A 20,599-nucleotide genomic window follows, 5' to 3' on the forward strand; every position below is an offset into this window, starting at 1 on the left:
GCCACCTTTAACTTCTCCAGGCTAGATCATTCATTCAAACAGCATTCCTTATGTGCTAATAATAGCAATAATAAGGCAGTCACTCCCTGCCCTTGTGAAGAGGTACCTGCACCCCTGCATGGTGAGCTCTGTGATGGAGCACTTGGATATATGCCTGACCCAGACTTAAGAGGCCAGGAAAGGCTGAGCCGAGCTGAGCAGTGAGCGGGGGAGAATGGAGGAAAATGGGAGAGGAAATGTTCTGAAAGACTGCAAAGGCCTGGAGGCATTAGTAATCATGGCACACGTGAGAGATGTGGATCTGAAATTCAGAGGAAACATGTGAGCTGGAGATAGGTGTGCAAGTAGAGTATAGAAATAAGAACTGATGCCACAGAAAAGATGACAGCATTCAGGAAAAGGAGGTGACAAGAAGAGAGCATCCCTGAGAAGACATTTCAGAGACAGCCTGAAAAGGAGCTAGCAAAGCAACGAGCAGAAAGCTAAAAAAGAACATCTGCAGGTGAATGCTATTACAAAAGCATTTGAAGAAGGGAGCAGTCAATAAAGGTAAAGTAGGACAGGGGCACCTGGGTGGCCTAGTTGGTTGAGCGTCTGACTGTTGGCTTCAGCTTGGGTCGTTGGACTGAGCCCCATGTCAGGCTCTGCACTCAGCGGGACTCTGCTTGAAAATTCTCTCCCTCTACCCCTCCTCCCCACTCTCTCCTTCTCAAATAAATAAATCTTAAAAGAAAAAGGTAAAGTAAGATAAACATTATGATATATCCATGGGTTTAGCAGCAAGCATGCTGGGGGGGATTTCTTGGAGGTGGTGGTGGAATGAGGGGTAAAGGCTGAACTGTGGGGGGTGGGGAGTACATCAGAAATCGGAGAGGAGAAAAAGGAGATACAAACGCAGAAGTCTGGCTGTGAAATCAAGGAGAATAACCATAAAATAGTGAGATGAGATGCTAGGTACAAAAGTGTTGTTTGTGTTTGTGTGTGTCAGTGTCTGAGGGAGATGTGAAGATGTGAAAATTCAAATGAGAATCCAGAGAGGGGGAGGTTAATGAAAGCAGAAAATGTAGGGAAAATTTGCAGAACATAGTTCCTGGGAAATTACAAATGGATTAGATCCTGTTAGTCGAAGAGAAAAGGGGAGTCACCTAGTCAACAAGTATTTTTTGGGTTGTGAAAATAAAGATCAATAAAACAGCATATTTAACCTTTAAGCAGCTTAAACTGTAATGGAAAGAGAAAGGTGTACAAATAAACATACCTTTAATAGTAATAGGCATCATGAATGAGATAAAATAAGGTTAAGCAGTAGTAAGTGACTCGTAGGCTGCTTTAGCTACAGAGGGGCCTCTGGGAGGCGGTAAAACTTGAGTCTAGACCCGAAAAACTTGAAGAGACAGTTCTGTGGAAGATGAGGTGCAAGTGTGTACCAGGAGGCAGAGAGCAGAGTAAGCCTGATATGCTGGAGAAACAAAAACCCAGTGTGGCTGCAGCATCATGAGTGAGGGACAGAACAAAGGAAGAGGTCATGAGTGATGTAGAGCCATAGGAACTGTGGACTTTATTCTAAGAGAAATGAGAAGCACCAGGAAAGTTTGAAGGAGAGGAACACCATGGCCTGATTTTTGCTTCAGAAAGATCACTCTGGCTACTGTGTGAAGGTCAGTCTGTAGAGAGAGAGATCTAATTAGGAGGCCACTGCAAATGTCTAAACGTGGCGTAGTGGTGCTTTGTGCTAGAGATTTAGCAGAGGATGTGGTGCTAAGTGTTCAGATTTGGACATATGCTGTTAATTTGTCGAGCTCACAGATCTTCCTGAGAGGTGTAAGAGGAAGAGAGGAATTAAGAATGGCCACCAAGCAACTGGGTGGTACATTTAGCAGAATGGGAAAGGCCTGTGTGTGGAAATGTGGGAGGAAAGGGTCGGAGGCAGAAGATTTGGGGCAGCCTGGGTGGCTCAGCCATTTAGTGCTGCCTTCACAGGGCATGATCCTGGAGATCCCGGATCGAGTCCCACATCAGGCTCCCTTCATGGAGCCTGCTTCTCCCTCTGCCTTTGTCTCTGCCTCTCTCTCTCTCTTTCTGTGTCTCTCATGAATAAATAAAATAAAATCTTAAAAAAAAAAAAAAAAGATTTGGAGAGCCAGGGAAAGTTTAAAGATGTCAACTAGACTTTCAAGTGCAAATGCTGGGAGGCAGCTCTCTAAGGTTAGAGCTCTGGGATGAAACATGCAAGTCTGAGAGTCATCTGTTTCTTGAGACTTGGTATGCTGAGACTGCAGGAGCTTACCTAAGGAGAGTGTAGACAAGAAAGAGAGCTGAGGGCAGAGCTCCTGGCTAATCCAATATAAGAGCTCACAAAGGTACACGAAGAGGAAAAGACCACTGAGGAAAAAGGACAACAGGTGGGTAGAGTTGCATGAATGCCTACAGAAGACAGCATCTCAGAAAAGAAAAAAAGGTAAAAATAAAAACAGCATTTCAAGAAGAAAGGAGAAGCAGAATAAGGAACTGAGAGACCAGGGCATCGGATGGATCACATGTGGATATAAAAGTCAGTCGCCATACAACCTCTTCCACTGGAATAAGAGGGAAGAAAAGAATGAGCATAGAAAGGTTAAGTTTTAGATCTGGCAGCAGGAAGCTTACTCCTAACTGCTGTTATGATTATTATAGCTTTTAGTGACAGAGCCAAAGATTGAGACTAATGGAGGAAAGGCAAAAATTGGCAAGGGTGAATTCTCTACATGTGGTGGAATTTTGTGAACTTCACTGAATAAGGAGTCACTTAATGTACAATTTTCTGGTCCTATAACTTTTGCCTCATTATATAACTGAGAATATAAACAGGTTATTTAATTTACCTTGCATCAACTCCATCAAATACTTTCTGACACTCATTTCCAATGACTTCTTGCTTTAGATAATACAGCATTCTCACACGAAGCAAAACCCTAAAAATGAGGGAAAAGAAATCAAAAGACACAAAGATATTAATCATTAAAGAAAATTCATCCATGAGGTTAAAATTGGAAAAGAATTTGTATACAGAATTTTTATAATTAAATAATAATTACTCTGATTAAGTCTCATTACTACCATATATAGTAAAATAGGTTTCTCCAAAATCTTCACAATCATCATAATTTAATATCCAAGTAAGATATAATGAGATCATTTGGAGGCCAGTTTTATTTCTCTCTCTGTTGATGAAAACAGTGACACAAGAGGTACCATGATTTGCTGAAGGATACCCTGTAAGATTAAGATTAGGATTGGTCCTAGACCACACTGTCTCTGTACTCAAAATCAGCATGCTTAAAGATTTTTAATAAATTCAGAAATATAAACTTTTAACGAGTTGTGTTAAAAATACCCTACTACCTACTTATTACAGTGGTGTTTTATATGTTTTTTGTATCCTTCATCCTGAAGTAGCTGTTCAGGATTGTATTTTCGAAGCCATTCTGCTTTCTGTATATCAAATGAGCTTGTTTGAGTTTTTACTTTCTTCCCTTTTCGACCTCTGGGCACAGGGGCTGATAGGCCTGTTAAAAGAGAAGGACACATGAAATCAGGGATAAATTGTGTAAAGTTTTGGAATTTGAAACACTTTTTCAATGCAAGAAATTTCTGGAGACTTTAGAAGTCTGTGCAGGCTATACTGAGATCTTTAAAATATTAATGGTTAACAATACTGACCCAAAGGCAAGGTAAGTCAATGTGATGTTGTATATGCATATTAACAATTATGCATATTAACATAATGTATATGCATATTAACAATAATAATTACTCTGATTAAGTCTCATTACTACCATATATAGTAAAATAGGTTTCTCCAAAATCTTCACAATCATCATAATTTAATATCCAAGTAAGATATAATGAGATCATTTGGAGGCCAGTTTTATTTCTCTCTCTGTTGATGAAAACAGTGACACAAGAGGCCAAGTACCCACCAATTCTGTATCTGAAATTGATCACTCTTACTTTTTGTTCCAAAACTCATTATTTTTTCCCCCAAATGTAAAAACCAAAAGCTCCAACCTGCTAGGCTTTACTTTTAGCTTCCCTAGTTATAAAATAGTAAGTTTTACCTTCTTGATTTTCAAAACTGGATTAGGTGTAGTCTTTGTGGGTTCTTGTTTAAGAGAGCTAAATTTGTTTTATTTGACACTTTTGTGAAATATTTTTTTTTCTGTAAGATTTTAAGTAATTTCTACACTCAATGTGGAGCTTGAACTTAAAACTCCAAGATCAACAGTCACACGCTCCACTGACTGAGCCAGCCAGATGCCTCTGAAATCTATCTTTCTTTGTTTTCTTTTCTTTCTTAAGATTTATTTATTTGAGAGAGAAAGAGAACGGGTGCAAGTGGAGAGAGGGGCACAGGGAGAGAACCCTCAAGGAGAGAACTGAGCATGGAGCCCAATGAGGGGGTCAATCTCACAACCCATGAGATCATGACCTGTGCTGAAATCAAGAGTTGTACAGTTAACTGACTGAGTCACCCAGGCACTCCTGAAATATTTCAAAAATACAACAAGGTATTCCTACTCTTAATCTTTACATATTCCATATTTGGTCGGTTTTTCATTAAAGGAAATAAGTATGCATACTGAAGTCCAATTTACTTCTTCCTTCCCAGAGATAACCAGTACTCTGAATTTGTCTTGTCATTCTATGCTTGTTTGTACTCACAGGTTGGAGAAATATTTAGTATTTAAGTTTTCAGATGTTATATTACAAATGCAATTCTGCAATTTATTGATTGCTTTGGTATTTTTTTTTTTGAGATTTATACTTGCTGACTCAGGAGAATATAATTTATATCAACCATGGTATAAAAATCTATTGTATGACTATTATTGAATATATACCACTGCTTGCCTATTAATCTTCAATGATGTAGAGTTGTTTCACTTATAATTTTTAACAATTACTAAAAATATACTTTTGACTTCTTTCAATTCTTATCTCATATATCTTTTCCTTGCTGTATTCTACCAGCTAGGAGTTTTACCACAATGATAAGTAGAAGCTTAATGTGGACTCGCCCATTTTTTCTTAAAATTTTGACAATTTTGCATTTATTATTTTGAGACTGTTTTGTTTATGTATAAAGTTTATACTTATTTTTTCTTTTTTGGAGGGGAGGGGCAGGCCAGCACCCCTTGTTATATCTTTATTTAGTTATGGGTCATTTTTATTATTGTGTAGTCTCTTTTTGATCTTTATTAATGCCTTCCACCTTAAATTGTACTCTGTTCTATGTTATTACTCATATCATCCTATAGTCCAGTCCTCTTCACTCTTAAGCAGGCTCCACACCCAGCACGGAGCCTGATGTGGGGCTCGATCTCATGACCCTGAGATGGCGAGATGAGCCAAAACCAAGAGTGAGACACTTAGTGGACTGAGCCACCCAGCTGCCACTAGAGAATAAACTTTCAATCATTCTTCATTTTGGCTACTCAGGGTTGAAGAGGGTGTTTGGCAATCTGAACTCTCTTTAAGGGAATCCCTGGATGGCTCAGTGGTTGGGCATCTGCCTTCAGCCCAGGGTGTGATCCTGGAATCCTGGAATCCTGGGATCAACATCAGGCTCCCTCATGGAGTCTGCTTCTCACTCTGCCTCTCTCTCTGTGTGTCTCTCATGTCTCTCATGAATAAATAAATAAAATAAATAAAACCTTAAAAATCTTTTTTTTTTAAAAAAACCTTAAAAAAAAAAACTCTCTTTAAACAACTTCTAGTCAAAATCTCTGTCCTTCATGCTTTTCAGAGGTTCCTGATGTGTCACAAATTGAAACTTTTGGATAATCTGTGAAGCACATGGGTTGGTTGTTGCCTTTTCCTGCTGATCTGAGAATTTAGCTTTCTCTTGTTGGCTGAGTTAGTAGGCACTCATCTATTTTCTTCCAAAATTGTGTTGCTATTTCCTCTCTCTCTCTCTCCTTTTGAGGGTTTATGCCTATTTATTTTTTAATTATGGAATTAAGCATATTCAAAAATAGATGGAATAATATGATGGATCACTATGTCCCATCATCCAACTTTAATAATTATCAGCTCATGGCCAATTTTTTTCCATCGATACCTACCCTGTTCCCTCCTCAACCTTTCATATTATTTTGTCTAAGACCTCAGTCATTTTATTAATAAATACCTGAGTATCTTTCAGTGATATGGAAAAGGTCTCCTCTTAAATACCATTATCAGCTCCAAAAAATGCAATAATACTTCCTTAATATTTGATATTCAAATTTACTATTATCTAATAAAAATAATTAAAAAATCCCCTGGGTTGTTTGCTTCGGCCAGGAAACCAATCGGGCCCCCACACTACAACTGGTTGAGGACTTACAAATCTTTGAGGCTATATAACAGGGTTTTCCATCTCAGCACTATTGATATTTTGAGCTGCATAGTTCTTCACTGTGGTGGGCTGTCTGTGCCCTGTTGACCTTTACCTGTTGAGAATGGTGGCAGGACTGGGCACAAAATCATGTCTGGTTCAGAACCACTGGTTTATAGATAGCCTGTCTATCCACCCCCTATTTGTTTGTTGAAGAAACTAAGACTTCTATCTGTAGAATTTATCAAGCATTATGCCTTATTTTCTTTCTCTTTATTGACATGTAAGTGGGGTTTCAAGGAAGAGTGAAATTACATTTGTGTTAGTCTTCCTTCTTTACCAGAGGTCCACTCTTCATATTACTAATTTCACTGCCCCTCTATTAAGACAGCCTCCAGTGACCACCCTAATCCAAAATAGGTGCTTTCTGTTCTTCTCCATCTAAGCACTTTATTACTTCACAGTACTTATCACATTCTGTAATTATCTACTTTCTTATTATGTCTGTCTATCTGGCCAGAATAGAAAGTTCATGAGCTCAGGGATCCTGTTTCTTCTTCTCTTCTCAGTACCTTGCACAAGAAGCACATGGCACTGTAGCAGGTATTTGTTGATTAAATAGAACAAAACTGTAATGCAAGTTTTAGGGCATAGTAATCTTTTTTTATCTTTACAGAAAATTCAATTACTTTATGCTATGAAACAATTACTTTATGCAGAAAAGATGTTGCTACATCCTTCTATTAGAAAGGATGTAGAAAAAAAAGGTACTTATATATACCCCTGGCAGAATGGCAAATTGGTATAGCCAATCTGGTGGCAAATTAAAGTATTTATGAAAACATTTTAAGTTTGATTCTGATTCAGTAAGTCCAACACCTAAGATTCTGTATTTCTAAGAAGCTTCCAGGAGATAATGATACTATTAATCTATGCACTACATTTTAGGTGCTAAGGATGTATAGATGCTATACCTCAACAATTACATTTTTTGGTATTTATTTTAGTGAAAGATTTAGTCACATGTAGAAGGAAAAATGCAGGACAGTCACTAAAACTTTTCTTTCTCAACCGCCTAAAAACTAGAAATGTCCTAAGTGCCAATCATTAAAGCAGATGCTAAATAAACTAAGGACTACTCCTACTATGAACTACTAAAAAGGAGTTTTAAAAATGAGACAGATCTACATGAACACAGATGGGAAGTTCTGAGGCAACAAGCTGCAAACTGATACATATCTAACAACCCAACCCAACCGAATCAATAAGTTGGTATTTGCTAAGTCAGAACTTGAATTGAGAGTGAACTTTAAGGGTTCTTTAATGTTATCTGTAATGCTTCAATACTTAACAAGATACTGTGGTATGTACTATCTATATAACTAAAAATAAATTTTAAGAAAAGCAAGAATCTTCTTACCTAGATGATTTTGTAGCTCTCGTGTTTGCCCATCTTCAGTTGGAGTGATAAGATCCCATATGAAGCCTTTAATTTTCTCATCTCCTCGGTAGTGAACAAGGCAGTATGCTAAGAGGGCACGGCAAATTATTTCTACATCATGTTCATTCAGCTGTCTTTTAAAACGGCCATGGGACAGAATTTCTCTCCATCGGCCCCATCTGGTTAAAAAGGTGTATTTACATTAATATTGAGTCAAGTTCTAGAGTAAAACAGAACTTGTGGACAAAAGGCTTGAAAACTGCAAAAAACATATCTGGTCATTAATAGGATTTACATAATAAAGATACCCCCCCACCCAGCCTGCCCCATGAGTAAAATGCAGAACTATGGTAGAGTGATTTCGAGTGTATATTATTCAGCCATGGATAACAAGATTATCCATTTTATATTATTGAATATGCAAATCTCAGAACAAGGAATTTGACTTCAGTGACATGTTTATAATTTACAATTTAAGAATACTCCATTATTTTGCTAATAAATATACATTAAACATAATAAATTTAGGGCATTTTAAACAGATTTTGTTGATTCTAACAAAGTAGAATATAGTGTATATTTTCTGTAGCTTTATGTACCAGACTACTAACAAGAAACATTAAAAATAGTATTTTACCCATAAACTAGAAGATTTTTCTCTACTCTAAAGCATTCAGTTCTTCCATAGCCATTGGAACGGTCACAGGGTCTCCGGAGTTTGGGCTTTTCATCTCCTTCACTTTCGGCTTCAGATAATTCAGCCAATTCATCTTTTGTGGCACTAAAGGGTCTTGTTTGCTTCCTAATTCTTGGAGTGTCAATAACCAAGCTGTTCTGTAAAATTTAACAGCGATTACTCGAAGGCCCTTTCCCTGTTTTGCTTACAACAGCATTTTTACATTTTCACCTTTCAAATGGTACAAAGATAATTATAAAAAACCAGAAAACAGATTACAATCTGATGAAATTACAATTTCATCAACCTATCAAACCAACTGAAAAGTTTTTATATTTCTTTAAAATCCTTATTACAGGGGATCCCTGGGTGGCTCAGCGGTTTGGCACCTGCCTTCAGCCCCGGACATGATCCTGGAGTCCCGGTATTAAGTCCCATGTCAGGCTCCCTGCATGGAGCCTGCTTCTCCCTCTGCCTGTGTCTCTGCTCTCTCTCTCTCTCTCTCTCTCTCTCTCTCTGTGTGTGACTATTATAGATAAAAAAAAAAAAAAAATGAAAAGAATTTGGTGTCTAGCTTTATTATTAATATGAAAGTTATTGTTTTATGCTTCTATAATAACCATAAAATATATTATTAAACTACATTTATGCATTTTAATTTTCTCTTTACCTAATTCATAGTTTAGGTTGTTTTAAAATTTTTTTTAAAGAATAAATAATGCTCAAATAAATCTTTGTAATCGAAGTTTATTCTAAAGATAAATCCAAAAAGGGAAAATATCCAGGAATGAAAATACTGGTCAAAGGATATAAGCATTTTATAGATCTAGAAACATGTTTTAGGCTTTTCTAAAAGACAAAAAGCAAGGTAATAGGTGTATGAACCTCATGATGTTCATGATGTTCATTTAATTTAATTCATTCAAAACAACTTTTATTTTTTTTAAAGATTTTATTTGAAAGAGAGAGAGAGCACAAGCTCTTAAGAGGGGCTGAGGGAGAAGAAGCAGACTCCCCGCTGAGCAGGGAACCCAATGCAGTCCTTAATCCCAGCACCCCGAGATTATGACCTGAGCTGAAGGCAGACACTTAACTGACTGAGCCACTCAGGCAACTCCTCAAAACAACTTTTAAGTTGACCTGCTTTTTATCTTTAATGAAAAACTTCTAAGTTAGGAAGATATACTTTGAGAACATGTAAAAAAATCTGTTTCTTCTTCAATCTCATCCACTAATTTAGAATTCATCAATGGATCTTGTCTGCTACAGCTATAACTGTGGTAGGTCAATGATAGGATTTCTCCCTTATTCCTTCTGTATTTGTTAATCAGCCTTCTTCAGTTAGAAAGAGTTAACCCTTTACCCTGCCTCAGTTTCTTTAAACAAAAAAACCCTTAACTGTATTTTCTGAGTAAAATTTCAAACATTTTTTGCCCATGATCTTTTGAGATTTTGATGTTTCCTTTCTTTCCCCTATTTTTTTTTTTAAAGATTTACTTATTTATTTGAGAGAGAGAGAACAAGAAGAGGGGTGGGGGAAAGTGAAAATCTCAAGCAGACTATATGCTGAGTGGGGAGGCTAATGTAGGACTCGATCCCAGGACTCTAAGATCATGCATGACCTGAGCTGAAATCAAGAAGTGGATGCTCAACCGAGCCACCCAGGTGCCCCTGATTTTGATATGTTTCTGAACACTTAATGTTAGCTTTCATATAATAAAGGTATTAACTTTCATATATAAATGTCACCAGTCTGGTTACCCTTCTATTTTCCATTACATACTTCTTAATCTCCTATATTTAAGTATGCCAATCATTTCCTTTGTGATTTCTTTCTAATTTAGGATATTTTCCTACCAAGTATTTGATAAAATAGAAATCTAGTTTTTTAATTTTTTTCATGCTTTCAAAAATTTTTTAAAAATTCATCACAAACTGGAATTTACTTGGTGTGGAGTATATCATTATAAGGTCTTCTCACTGCTCTCAGTCCTAATCATGATTATTATATAATTCCTTTTTCTCTAATACTATTTCTTTATTAAAACTATTCTTTCTTAATTTCTGCTCTTTTTTTAAAAAATTTTTATTTACTTATGATAGTCACACACACACAGAGAGAGAGAGAGAGAGGCAGAGACATAGGCAGAGGGAGAAGCAGACTCCATGCACCAGGAGCCTGACGTGGGATTCGATCCCGGGTCTCCAGGATCGCGCCCTGGGCCAAAGGCAGGCGCTAAACCGCTGCACCACCCAGGGATCCCAATTTCTGCTCTTTTATTCTTTGCTCTTTATATGTTTTTCTCAGTATCATGTTGTTTGAATTATGGTTCCTTTATAATATTTTAATATGTTTTAACACTAGTCTGTTTTCTCTGTACTTCATTTTTGGAAAACCTCTAAATTTTTTTTTTGAATTATAAATAAGAAAATGTAATTTACAAGTACAATTAAATGAGTACGTGCTTATGTAAGTTTATATATAATGTGCTTAACTTGTCAGGGTAATCTTCAAGGCCCTATGATATGGCCCATACCCACGGTCTCTGACCTTGCTTATCACCTCCTCATTAACCACCCACATTCTGCCATAACGTCGCTTCTATTTCTGGAATACATGGAGCTTATTTCCACCAATGGCTCACTGCTATCCTCTATACCTTGAAGGATTTTCCTCGTGTCTTTACTTTGCTGGCTCTTTCTACTCACTCAATCTCAGCACAGCTGTCCCGTCAGAGTGACCTCCTCTGACCACCTAATTTAATGCTGTCTCCATATCTCCCAGCTTCTCTATCATCTGACTATCCTATTTTCTTCACTCTCTGCAATTGTCTTACATATTTGTTTACTTCTGTCTCATCCACCAGAATTCATAAAGCTGTATAAAAGCAGGGGTTGATCTGTCTTCTGCAATATTAGCTCTATTGTGAAAACGGTGCTCAACTCCTAATGGGCTCTAGCTGGACTAGCACACAAATGCATATTTGTGGATCCCCAATATATCCTTTTGAAAAATCACAAACAAATATTAATATAAGTATTGTTCTGTATCTTCCTTTCTTTTTAAGTTTAAGTCTTTTGGAGCTCTTTCTAGGCCAGTAGTACATAAAGATATACATGATTATTTTTACCTAATGCATTAGACAGAAATAGATGTATTAATCCTCTATCATAAGAGATTGAATTAGTTTACAAGTTTTTTCTAAAACAAAAACGTGGCAATGAGCATCACTGTACTACGTTATCACTGTACATGTGTGATTATTGCTTAAGACAGGTTCCTAAAATTACATTTAACATTCTTGTAATTTTTTTATAAAGATTTTTATTTATTTATTCATGAGAGACAGAGAGAGAGAGAGAGAGAGAGAGAGAGAGAGGAAGGAGAGGCAGAGACACAGGCAGAGGGAGAAGCAGGCTCCATACAGGTAGCTTGACATGAGACTCAATCCCGGGTCTCCAGGATCACGCCCTGGGCTGAAGGCGGCACTAAACCGCTGAGCCACCGGGCTGCCCTAACATTCTTGATAATTCATTTTTCCAGAGGAACTTTAGATATTGCCTGGTTATATGAAAAAGTTGCTAACATTTTTATTTGGGTTGCATTTCTATGTTCATAAATTCTTTTTTTTTTTTTAGTGTTCATAAATTCTTAAAGTGTTTAAAATATGTAGTTTTCAATTTCCAACTGACAAATCTTCCAATTAAATTTCATAATTTACTTTACTGAAATCATATACATTTGCCAGTAGGTATACCCCTAAATGTTTTATATCTTTTTTTTCCTACTGTGAATAGAGGTTTTCTTCCATTATATTTTTCTACTTCTGTTAGTACTGATATCTAGGAAGGCTAACTGGCATATTTATCTTTTAGCCAGTTAATTCATTAAACTAATTTATTAATTTTAATAATGGCTTCAAGATTCCATTGCTTTTTTAGACATATACACATGCCACATACAATGATGTTTTATAAGTATCTTTTCAAATTAGTTGTTTCATATAGAATTACTTATATTTCTGAAATATATTAAATAGTAATGATTATGTATGGCAGTGATGTTATTTCTTACTGTAAATTTTTACATTTTAAAAGGCTATTTGTTAAAATAGGTCCCATGCATCAATGCTTAATATAAAATTCCTTTTATCATTTAGCTGTTATCTTGATAATGGATGTTGCACAAACATTGATTCCTAATAAAAATAATCACAGAGTTTTTTTAAAGTAAATAGTTATTATTGGTTCTACAAACTGTATTTTAGCTTCTGCACCCTTTCTTAACTCTAAGGGAAGTTACAAAAGAAAGTTTAAAATTCCCACTTTCAAAAGGAGAAAAAATGAGTGGGAAATATCAGAAAGGGAGACAGAACATGAGAGACTCCTAACTCTGGGAAATGAACAAGGGGTGGTGGAAAGGGAGATGGGCGGGGGTGGGAGTGACTGGGTGACAGGCACTGAGGGGGGCACTTGGCGGGATGAGCACTGGGTGTTTGTTATGCTATCTGTTGGCAAACTGAACTCCAATAAAAAAAAACAACAAATTCCCACTTTCTTGGGATGCCTGGGTGGCTCAGTGGTTGAGCACTTCCCTTTGGCCCAGGGCATGATCCTGGGGTCCTGGGATCAAGTCCCACACTGGGCTCCCTGCATGGAGCCTGCTTCTCCTTCTGCCTGTCTCTGCCTCTGTGTCTCTCATGAATACAAAAATAAAACCTAAAAAAATTTAAAGAAATAAATTTTATGATATAAATAAATAAATAAATAAATAAATAAAATTGCCACTTTCTTGACAGTCTTTCTTCTTTTATTTCTGACTAGATCATCATTAAAGGGAAAAGACTCCAAGAAAACAAAGTTAAAGAGCAAAATAAAAGTAACTGAGGATTTGAAGACATTTTAAAAATTGAAAAACATATTGTAATCTTAAGAATATAAATATCCAAATTTAAACTTTTGCTGTATTACCACCTACCATGGCAGATATCCGAGGTATTAAATTGAAGTAGCGTCTGACTCAATAGGTGATTTTCTAACACCCCACATCAATTTATTTATGCAGATGAATTTATTTCAGTAAATATGCAGTTGAATACCTTAAAATATGATAATAATATTACCAAAGTATCCCAACAGGTAATTTTTGTAAAGGGAAAGAAATACTTACTCTGCCATTGATGGCATCTATATCTATTTCTGCCTTTTTAGCCCATTTTTGCCAGAAGTTGGGATCATCTAAGGAAATATCTGTCCGATTTCCAGATGCCACAAAACTCGCCTGAAATACATAACATGGCAGTTTTTCAAAATGGTTTTGAAGCTTAGTGGAAAACCTATCATGGTATATTTACAACATTATCCTATCCTATTTACTGGGGATGGAATTTTAATTCAGCATACATACATACATTCAAAGGACGTTCTAAATGTGACAGCCTGAAACACAGCACAGCATCTGCTCAAGGCAAAAGGCTCATTGCCAACACAGGCTGGAGTTTTAGGAAAAGATTAAAGAAGTCATTACTGTTGTTTCACTCAAGCTTTTGGTAAGTAAGGATCAACTCTTTTTGGTCAAGAACTGCACAGGACAGTGACATACTTTCTAGAGACACTACATGAATATTAAGAAATTAGGTTAGGTCAGAACAAGAATTTTAAGCCTGCTTGCCCTATATAGTTAATTTTCTGGTATATTGCTACTTTATTTCTATCACATTTTTAGATAGATATGTCTCTTAAAAAATGCAGTACAGAATATGAGAAAAAAAATCACTGTCTTTACATTAAAAATGCTTTTCCTTACAACAAAAATACTACATAGTCAATGTAAAAATTTAAGAGATTATAGAGGAAAAAAAGAAAATATAACAGATTTACTTTCTTAAATATTGTAGAAATTACACAATCTTTTAGTTGGAACTTTAGATATTATAGCTCAACACTGGAACTTACAAACTAATAACCATTATTTGCAACCTAAGTTCCTGAAAACAGAAATGCTACTTCAAAGAAAGTCATCAAAGTGCTTTATAAAAATGAAATAAGCAGTGAAGATACATGGTACTTTAAAAAAAGGAAAGAGCCTGAAACATGCATGGGAACACTTACAAGAATTCAAGGGGAGAATATAGTCACATAATTTTCAAAGGAGAATATAATTGGAAAATGGCTTTAAGATAATGCCTAATTATCTGAGATATAATCAAATGATAAAAATCTTCATTAAAAAACCCATCTTGATGGAATTTTAAAATGCAGAAAATTACACATTAAAGGGGTAATAAAACAGCTATAAGCAAACAAACCATTTATGACATTCAAGAAGTTTGGAAGCCTGAAAGTTTGAACACTGGAAAATTGATGATATGAAGGAATTATTGGTAATTTTATTTTCATTTTTTAATTTTTAAAAGATTTATCTATTTTAGAGAGAGAGCGTGCATGTGTGTGACTAGGGGGAAGGGTAAATGGAGAGGGAGAGAGAGAATCTCAAGCAGACTGGATCCATACCAATACAGGGCTGGATCTCATGACTTTGAGAATATGATGTAAGCTGAAATCAAGAGTGGGACAACTTAACTGACTGCATCACCCAGGCACCCTGATAATTTTATTTTTAAATGTAATAATAAGTATTGTGGTTGTCTTAAAGGAAGTTTCATATGTACAATATCTATATGTCTGTATGTATAATACCTAGGATTTCCTTTAAAATTATATGAAAGATGGAGCAGGTAATGATGAAGCAAGCTTAGCATGAGTTGATAATTGTTGAAGTTGGGTGACAAATGCACGTTTCATTATACCACTGTCTAACATTTGTAGTTTGAATCTTGGTATTGTGTCTAACAAATGAGTAGAAACAAAATTAAAATCCTAAATGCCTCTTGCTGAACATTAAGACTCTGTTCATGACACTGCTTACCAAGTAATAAGTACATTCATTCCACCAAACATTCTTTTGAGGCTGGATTAAGATGCTTGTGTATAACAAGTGTTGAAATATTATAAATGTTTAAAATGTGCATTTTACAGGCATTTTTATGAAACAAGTGATGAAAACACATGTTTTAATGAAATGAATTTAAAATTTTTTTGCTTGTTCTAAACTATAATTAGGAAACTACTGAAAATAGGAATTTTTTTAAATAGTAATTTTTAACTTGTTGAAATGATGAATGTGATAGGTTGAATAATAGTTCCCAAAGATTTTTAAGTCCCATTTCCTGGATCCTTGTGAACGTTAATGGCAAAAAGGACTTGGCAGATGTGACAAAGTTAATAATTTTTGAAGTGGGGAGAGAAGCTTGTATTATACAGGTGGGCCCTAAATATAATCACAACTGTCCTTATAAGAGGAAATAAGAGGAAAAGGCTATGTGACAACAGAAGTAGAGATTGGAATATGGTCGCAAGCCATGAAATGAAGGCACTTGAAAACTGGGAGAGGTAATAAACAGATTCTCCCCTGGACCCTGCAGAAGAAACCAGCCTTACATACACCTTGACTTTTAGCACTGTAAGACTCATTTTAGACTTCTGACATCCAGAACAATAAGATAATAAATTTGTATTCTTGGTGATTTGTTACAGTGGCAACAGGAAATAATACAATGAGACACCTCTTAATGATAAAGCAATGATTATAAAAACTCATATCCAACTTAAAGAGCATAGGCTAACTAGCTTGATAAAATGAAAAGTAGTATCCATTATCATCTGCATAAAAGTATCTGATAACAATCAAAGTGTTATGAATGAGTAAAGGAACAGACATTTAACTTTGCTCAAGTAATTCCTAAACCATGAGGAGACTCTGGTTAATTCAGAAAAGAAATTCTCATAACTGAAGACATATGACATCCAAAGTTTCAAATCTTCATTAATATAAACTTGAACATTGGAAAATTCACTGAAGTTCATAGGGTTTTATTTTGTACTACAGTTTCATTGATACATGCTTCTTGAGATTTCACAGATCTGGCAAATGAACATCTGCTTTACATGGACATTTAATATGAAAATCCGTTAAAGGGAAACAATTAGATCTTTGAAACATAGTAGCTTACAGTTGCTAATCTTAAAAAAAATTCTATGTTGCAGTGGATAATTGCTTCTATTCTGCTACCGGATAATTGCTGATAATTATAATTTATCTTAAAGAAATTATACTTTACTATTAAATAGCTTTTGTTATATTCATTGTAAGAAAATGATACATTTATTTTTCAAATAAAATAAAAACATATTTCTAAATAATTCTAGATGCTATTGTTAAAACACATATAACCTATTTTCAAAATTACTTCTAAAATTCTCAAGGGTGATAACAAATGAATGTCTATAGAAATAAAACGCCTATTGTAGAAGAAATCATCAGGCACAGGTTTACTGATTACTTTCAAAGGTTAAATCTTAATATCCTAATTCCTCTAAAATATTTTTCTCTCAATGTTTCCCCTCAATCATTAAAATCCCTTTATTGTTTACAAGGGAAGACTTTTTAAATGCAGAAATCCATCTTCTTACATCAAAAAATAGCAGAAAGATAGTGGGTGCCACAGAAGGGCCCTTACAAATAAGCAATCCACCAAAGCTTGATACAGACTGCTTTGTTTTCGTGAATTAAGCAATTCAAAGCCTTGTTCTCTACCAGAAAATAAAGAAATTGGATGAGAAAACTTTCTATTTCTCGGATTCACCTGATTGCCCTTATGAAAATATTTCAAAACAAGATTTAGGTGATAAGAACCACTTATAAATGAAGCTACTAATAATGAGTTTTATTTGACGGACACGTACTAAGTCTAAATAAATAATCTTATTATGCACTCTGCTCATAAATAGCTTTTTATTAAAAAAAAACTATTTGATAATGCAAAGAAACAGACTGGAATTACTTCATTTATCCAAACTACTTAAAACAATTAAGCATAGAGGAAGTCTTTGGAAATTCCAGGAAAAAGTATAAAATACTATCAACTTTGCACCTTCAGTGCTACCATACAGTGGTGCCATATCTTAATATGCTAAATGTCCACTATATAGGGGCATTTGCACACAACTGTGGAAATGAACACTTTCCAAGATGACTATAGGCAAACTCTCTGGACTTCCTCATCTACTGAAGTACCTCTTTAGTCAGCCCTCTTTTCAAATACAAGTTATTCCAGGGTCTGAGGGTTTCAAATAGAAATTTTAATGCTTAAGAATTTCATATTCCTATAGCACAGCTGGCTCCTATAAGAGTATACTTGAATAAAATAATACTCATATAACAGTTTATTATAAAGTAGAAAAAAAAGCCACACAAGATTATGACACTTTACTCTTTAAAGACAAGAAAGACTCTTAAAGATTAATTGTCCAAGGTCATTCAGTTGATGAGTCAGAATTCAAACTCTGGTAGTCTGGCTTTCTATAATGATTCTCATTAATACCATAAATGAGGAGGCCTTGGAAACACCTGCAGTCATTAAACGCTTTATACATGTCTACATTAATTAAAAAAAAAAAACTTTAAAGAGAATATCTCTAGGCATAGCATAACCAACAAAAGTGATTTCTATAATCTCTGTACACAGTGTATTGACAACTTGGGTAGAGCCAAGGAATCCCAAGTAAACATGATTTCTTAGGAAAGAAGTTGGAGCCAGTGTGTATCTACCCAATTGCGACCAGCTGTAGTTCTCAGCCTTATAATTCTGCAGTATTCCTTTTGTTTCCAAGATACTACTTTCTTCTGATTTATTCTCTGGGAACTCTCAAATCTCTGTCTGTATCCTAGGCAACTCTTTTGGACATCCCTTGTTGGATGCCCTGTAAGCACCACAAATACACAGCCCCAGTATTTTGTTTTCTCCACAAACTTCCTTCTCTTGCATTCTCTACTTTACTTAATGATTCCATGACCCTCCTCCCTACTTGAGCCAGAAATCTTCAAGTCCTTTCTGACTCCCCTTTCATACACTTTTAACTAGTCATCATCTCCTGTTGATTTAAGTGGTGCTCCACTACTGTAGTTCATCCATCATCATATCCTATATAAGCCTCTTATCCGGTATCCCTGCCTCCAGTTTTTCTCCTTTCAAACTCATTCTCTACACTGCTGCTAGAGTTAGATTTCTAAACTGCATTCATTATGTCCATTTTCTGCTTGAAGGGATTTAAAAGCTTTTTAACTGCCTCAGGATCAAGTTCAAATTCCTCCAAATGGAATTTTTTTGAGCCCTTCACAATTTAGGTCTGACCTCCCTAATCCCTTTTCATCTCCATTTAGTTCATCCTGTGCATCTATACATGCCTATGCCATATTCCTTAAAATCTTCCTTGTAGTTTAGCAACACACGATTCATTTCTGTGACTAACACAATGAAATCCACACTGCCTTCAAGACTCAGCTCAGATGTGATTGTCTCCACAAAGGCTTTCCTGATTCTCTGCCTCTTCTATTTCATGTAAAATTAATTATTTCTTTCTTTGCTTTTTTCAGCAACTAGAATCCTTTCATTTTAGTATTCCCAACATCTAGCAAAGTACCTGACACTGATTTCATTAGTTTGCTGAATGAATGCAAAACAAAAATTTTCATTGGAAGACTGATTGATACTGCTTTGGGTGCAGTGTCTATGCTACCTGCTCTAACACAGAGTTCTCCATAAAGATAAAAAAAAGACCTCTGGGGTGAGTATGGAGGGGGGAAATACAGAAAGGAAGTGAAGAGGAAAAGAGAAAACCTGTATGAATCAGTGCAAATGACACAGAATATTGCAATAATAAACTTATCAGATGAATACAAGATATAGGTTTATCATATCTCTGTAAAAAAAGGAGGGGGGCATAAATGTAAAGGCAGTTAGTAAACTTTTGAAATGTTTCCCCAAAATAAGGTAGATAGGTATTAACACTTCCTTTCAAGATACAAATTTCATTTTACCCTCCCCAAATTAGATTTAAGTATTTAAGATGAAATTAGAAATCTTTTCTTTAAATTACTTCAAATTATTGTCAGTTAATGTAAGATGATTTAACCTCCTACACTATTATTCACACCTTGCTCTGACTTTGGCATATATGTTCTTTAATTACTAAATCTGATTCTAGATGTTCTACTCAGATTAATGCATAGAACTATTTCTGGTTATTACACTTCATTTCTAGGATCAGAAGGGTACATATGAAATTTGATATGAGAGGCCAGAAAAAAAATGAAGGAAAATAATATACTACCTCTTTCTTTTAAGATAGTTCACTTTAAACGTTAAGTAGATACTCTGCAAATAAATAAAGAGGGTTTTTTTTTTTTTTTAGTTGTAAACATTACTGGTGTATTTATCAAATATCACACTCACTGTTACCTTGGCAAATGTTGACCCACGTCCTTCTGACTCAATTGTAATAGTTTTTGTCCGACGTAGTAAAATCTGATCAATATCCTCCTCACAGAATTTAGAGCCTTCATCTTCTTCCTCCATAATGGCACCATAAGCACCTCTTCGAAGCAGATCTTCTATTTCCTTTTTAGAAAGCTGTTGAATCTAAAGAGAAAATAATTTTGGTAACAGTTATTTTGAAGTTCCTAAAATGAAACAGTATCCCTAAGAAATTTCAAAGTACACAGAGTCAGGTTTAAACTGCATTTGGGGTTCAAGATATATAGAAAACAGAATCCTCTAAAAGAATACACTGAAGTTGTTGACTTCCTTCTTACTATCTTTAAAATAAGATTTGCCATGTGCCTCTAATAAAGGCTTAAGTTACAACAAAGGTTATGGGGCAGGTAACCTCTCAAGGTTTTTTTCAGTACTAGGGTTCTATATTTGTTACAAGCATAAAATATAAGGCAACAATATTGAGGGGGGGAAAAAAGCCAAAAAATATCACTTAAAACAAAACAAAGCCAAAGGTAGTAGTTTGACACACACAAAATATTTGAAAAATTGTTTATAGAAATAATGCAGAAGAATTCACAAATTGCTTTGCTGTGCCATTAATATTAACCCTTAAAGCAGAGCCAAGAATTTCTGCCTTGAAAACATTCTTAGAATTCACAAGCAAAAAAGCCCAAACAAACAAACAAACAAACAAACAAACAAAAAACCCCCCAAAACAGAAAAAGAAT

The 20,599-nt window shown here is 35.3% G+C and overlaps 1 protein-coding gene across 17 annotated transcripts in view; it reads right to left on the reverse strand.

Annotated features, from left to right (window-relative positions):
* CHD9 (chromodomain helicase DNA binding protein 9) overlaps positions 1–20,599 on the reverse strand; it is a 218,108-nt gene that overhangs the window by 37,946 nt on the left and 159,563 nt on the right. For all 17 annotated transcript variants that reach the window (XM_072750228.1, XM_072750223.1, XM_072750224.1 and 14 more), the window contains 6 exons: positions 19,836–20,015; positions 13,646–13,756; positions 8,437–8,633; positions 7,779–7,978; positions 3,386–3,545; positions 2,862–2,951 (listed from right to left, as the gene is read on the reverse strand). In XM_072750228.1, the coding sequence (XP_072606329.1) occupies positions 2,862–2,951; positions 3,386–3,545; positions 7,779–7,978; positions 8,437–8,633; positions 13,646–13,756; positions 19,836–20,015 (938 nt within the window). The remainder of the gene's footprint in view (positions 1–2,861; positions 2,952–3,385; positions 3,546–7,778; positions 7,979–8,436; positions 8,634–13,645; positions 13,757–19,835; positions 20,016–20,599) is intronic.

This window comes from Vulpes vulpes, chromosome 2, assembly GCF_048418805.1.
Source record: "Vulpes vulpes isolate BD-2025 chromosome 2, VulVul3, whole genome shotgun sequence".
In the NCBI taxonomy this organism is placed as follows: domain Eukaryota; kingdom Metazoa; phylum Chordata; class Mammalia; order Carnivora; family Canidae; genus Vulpes; species Vulpes vulpes.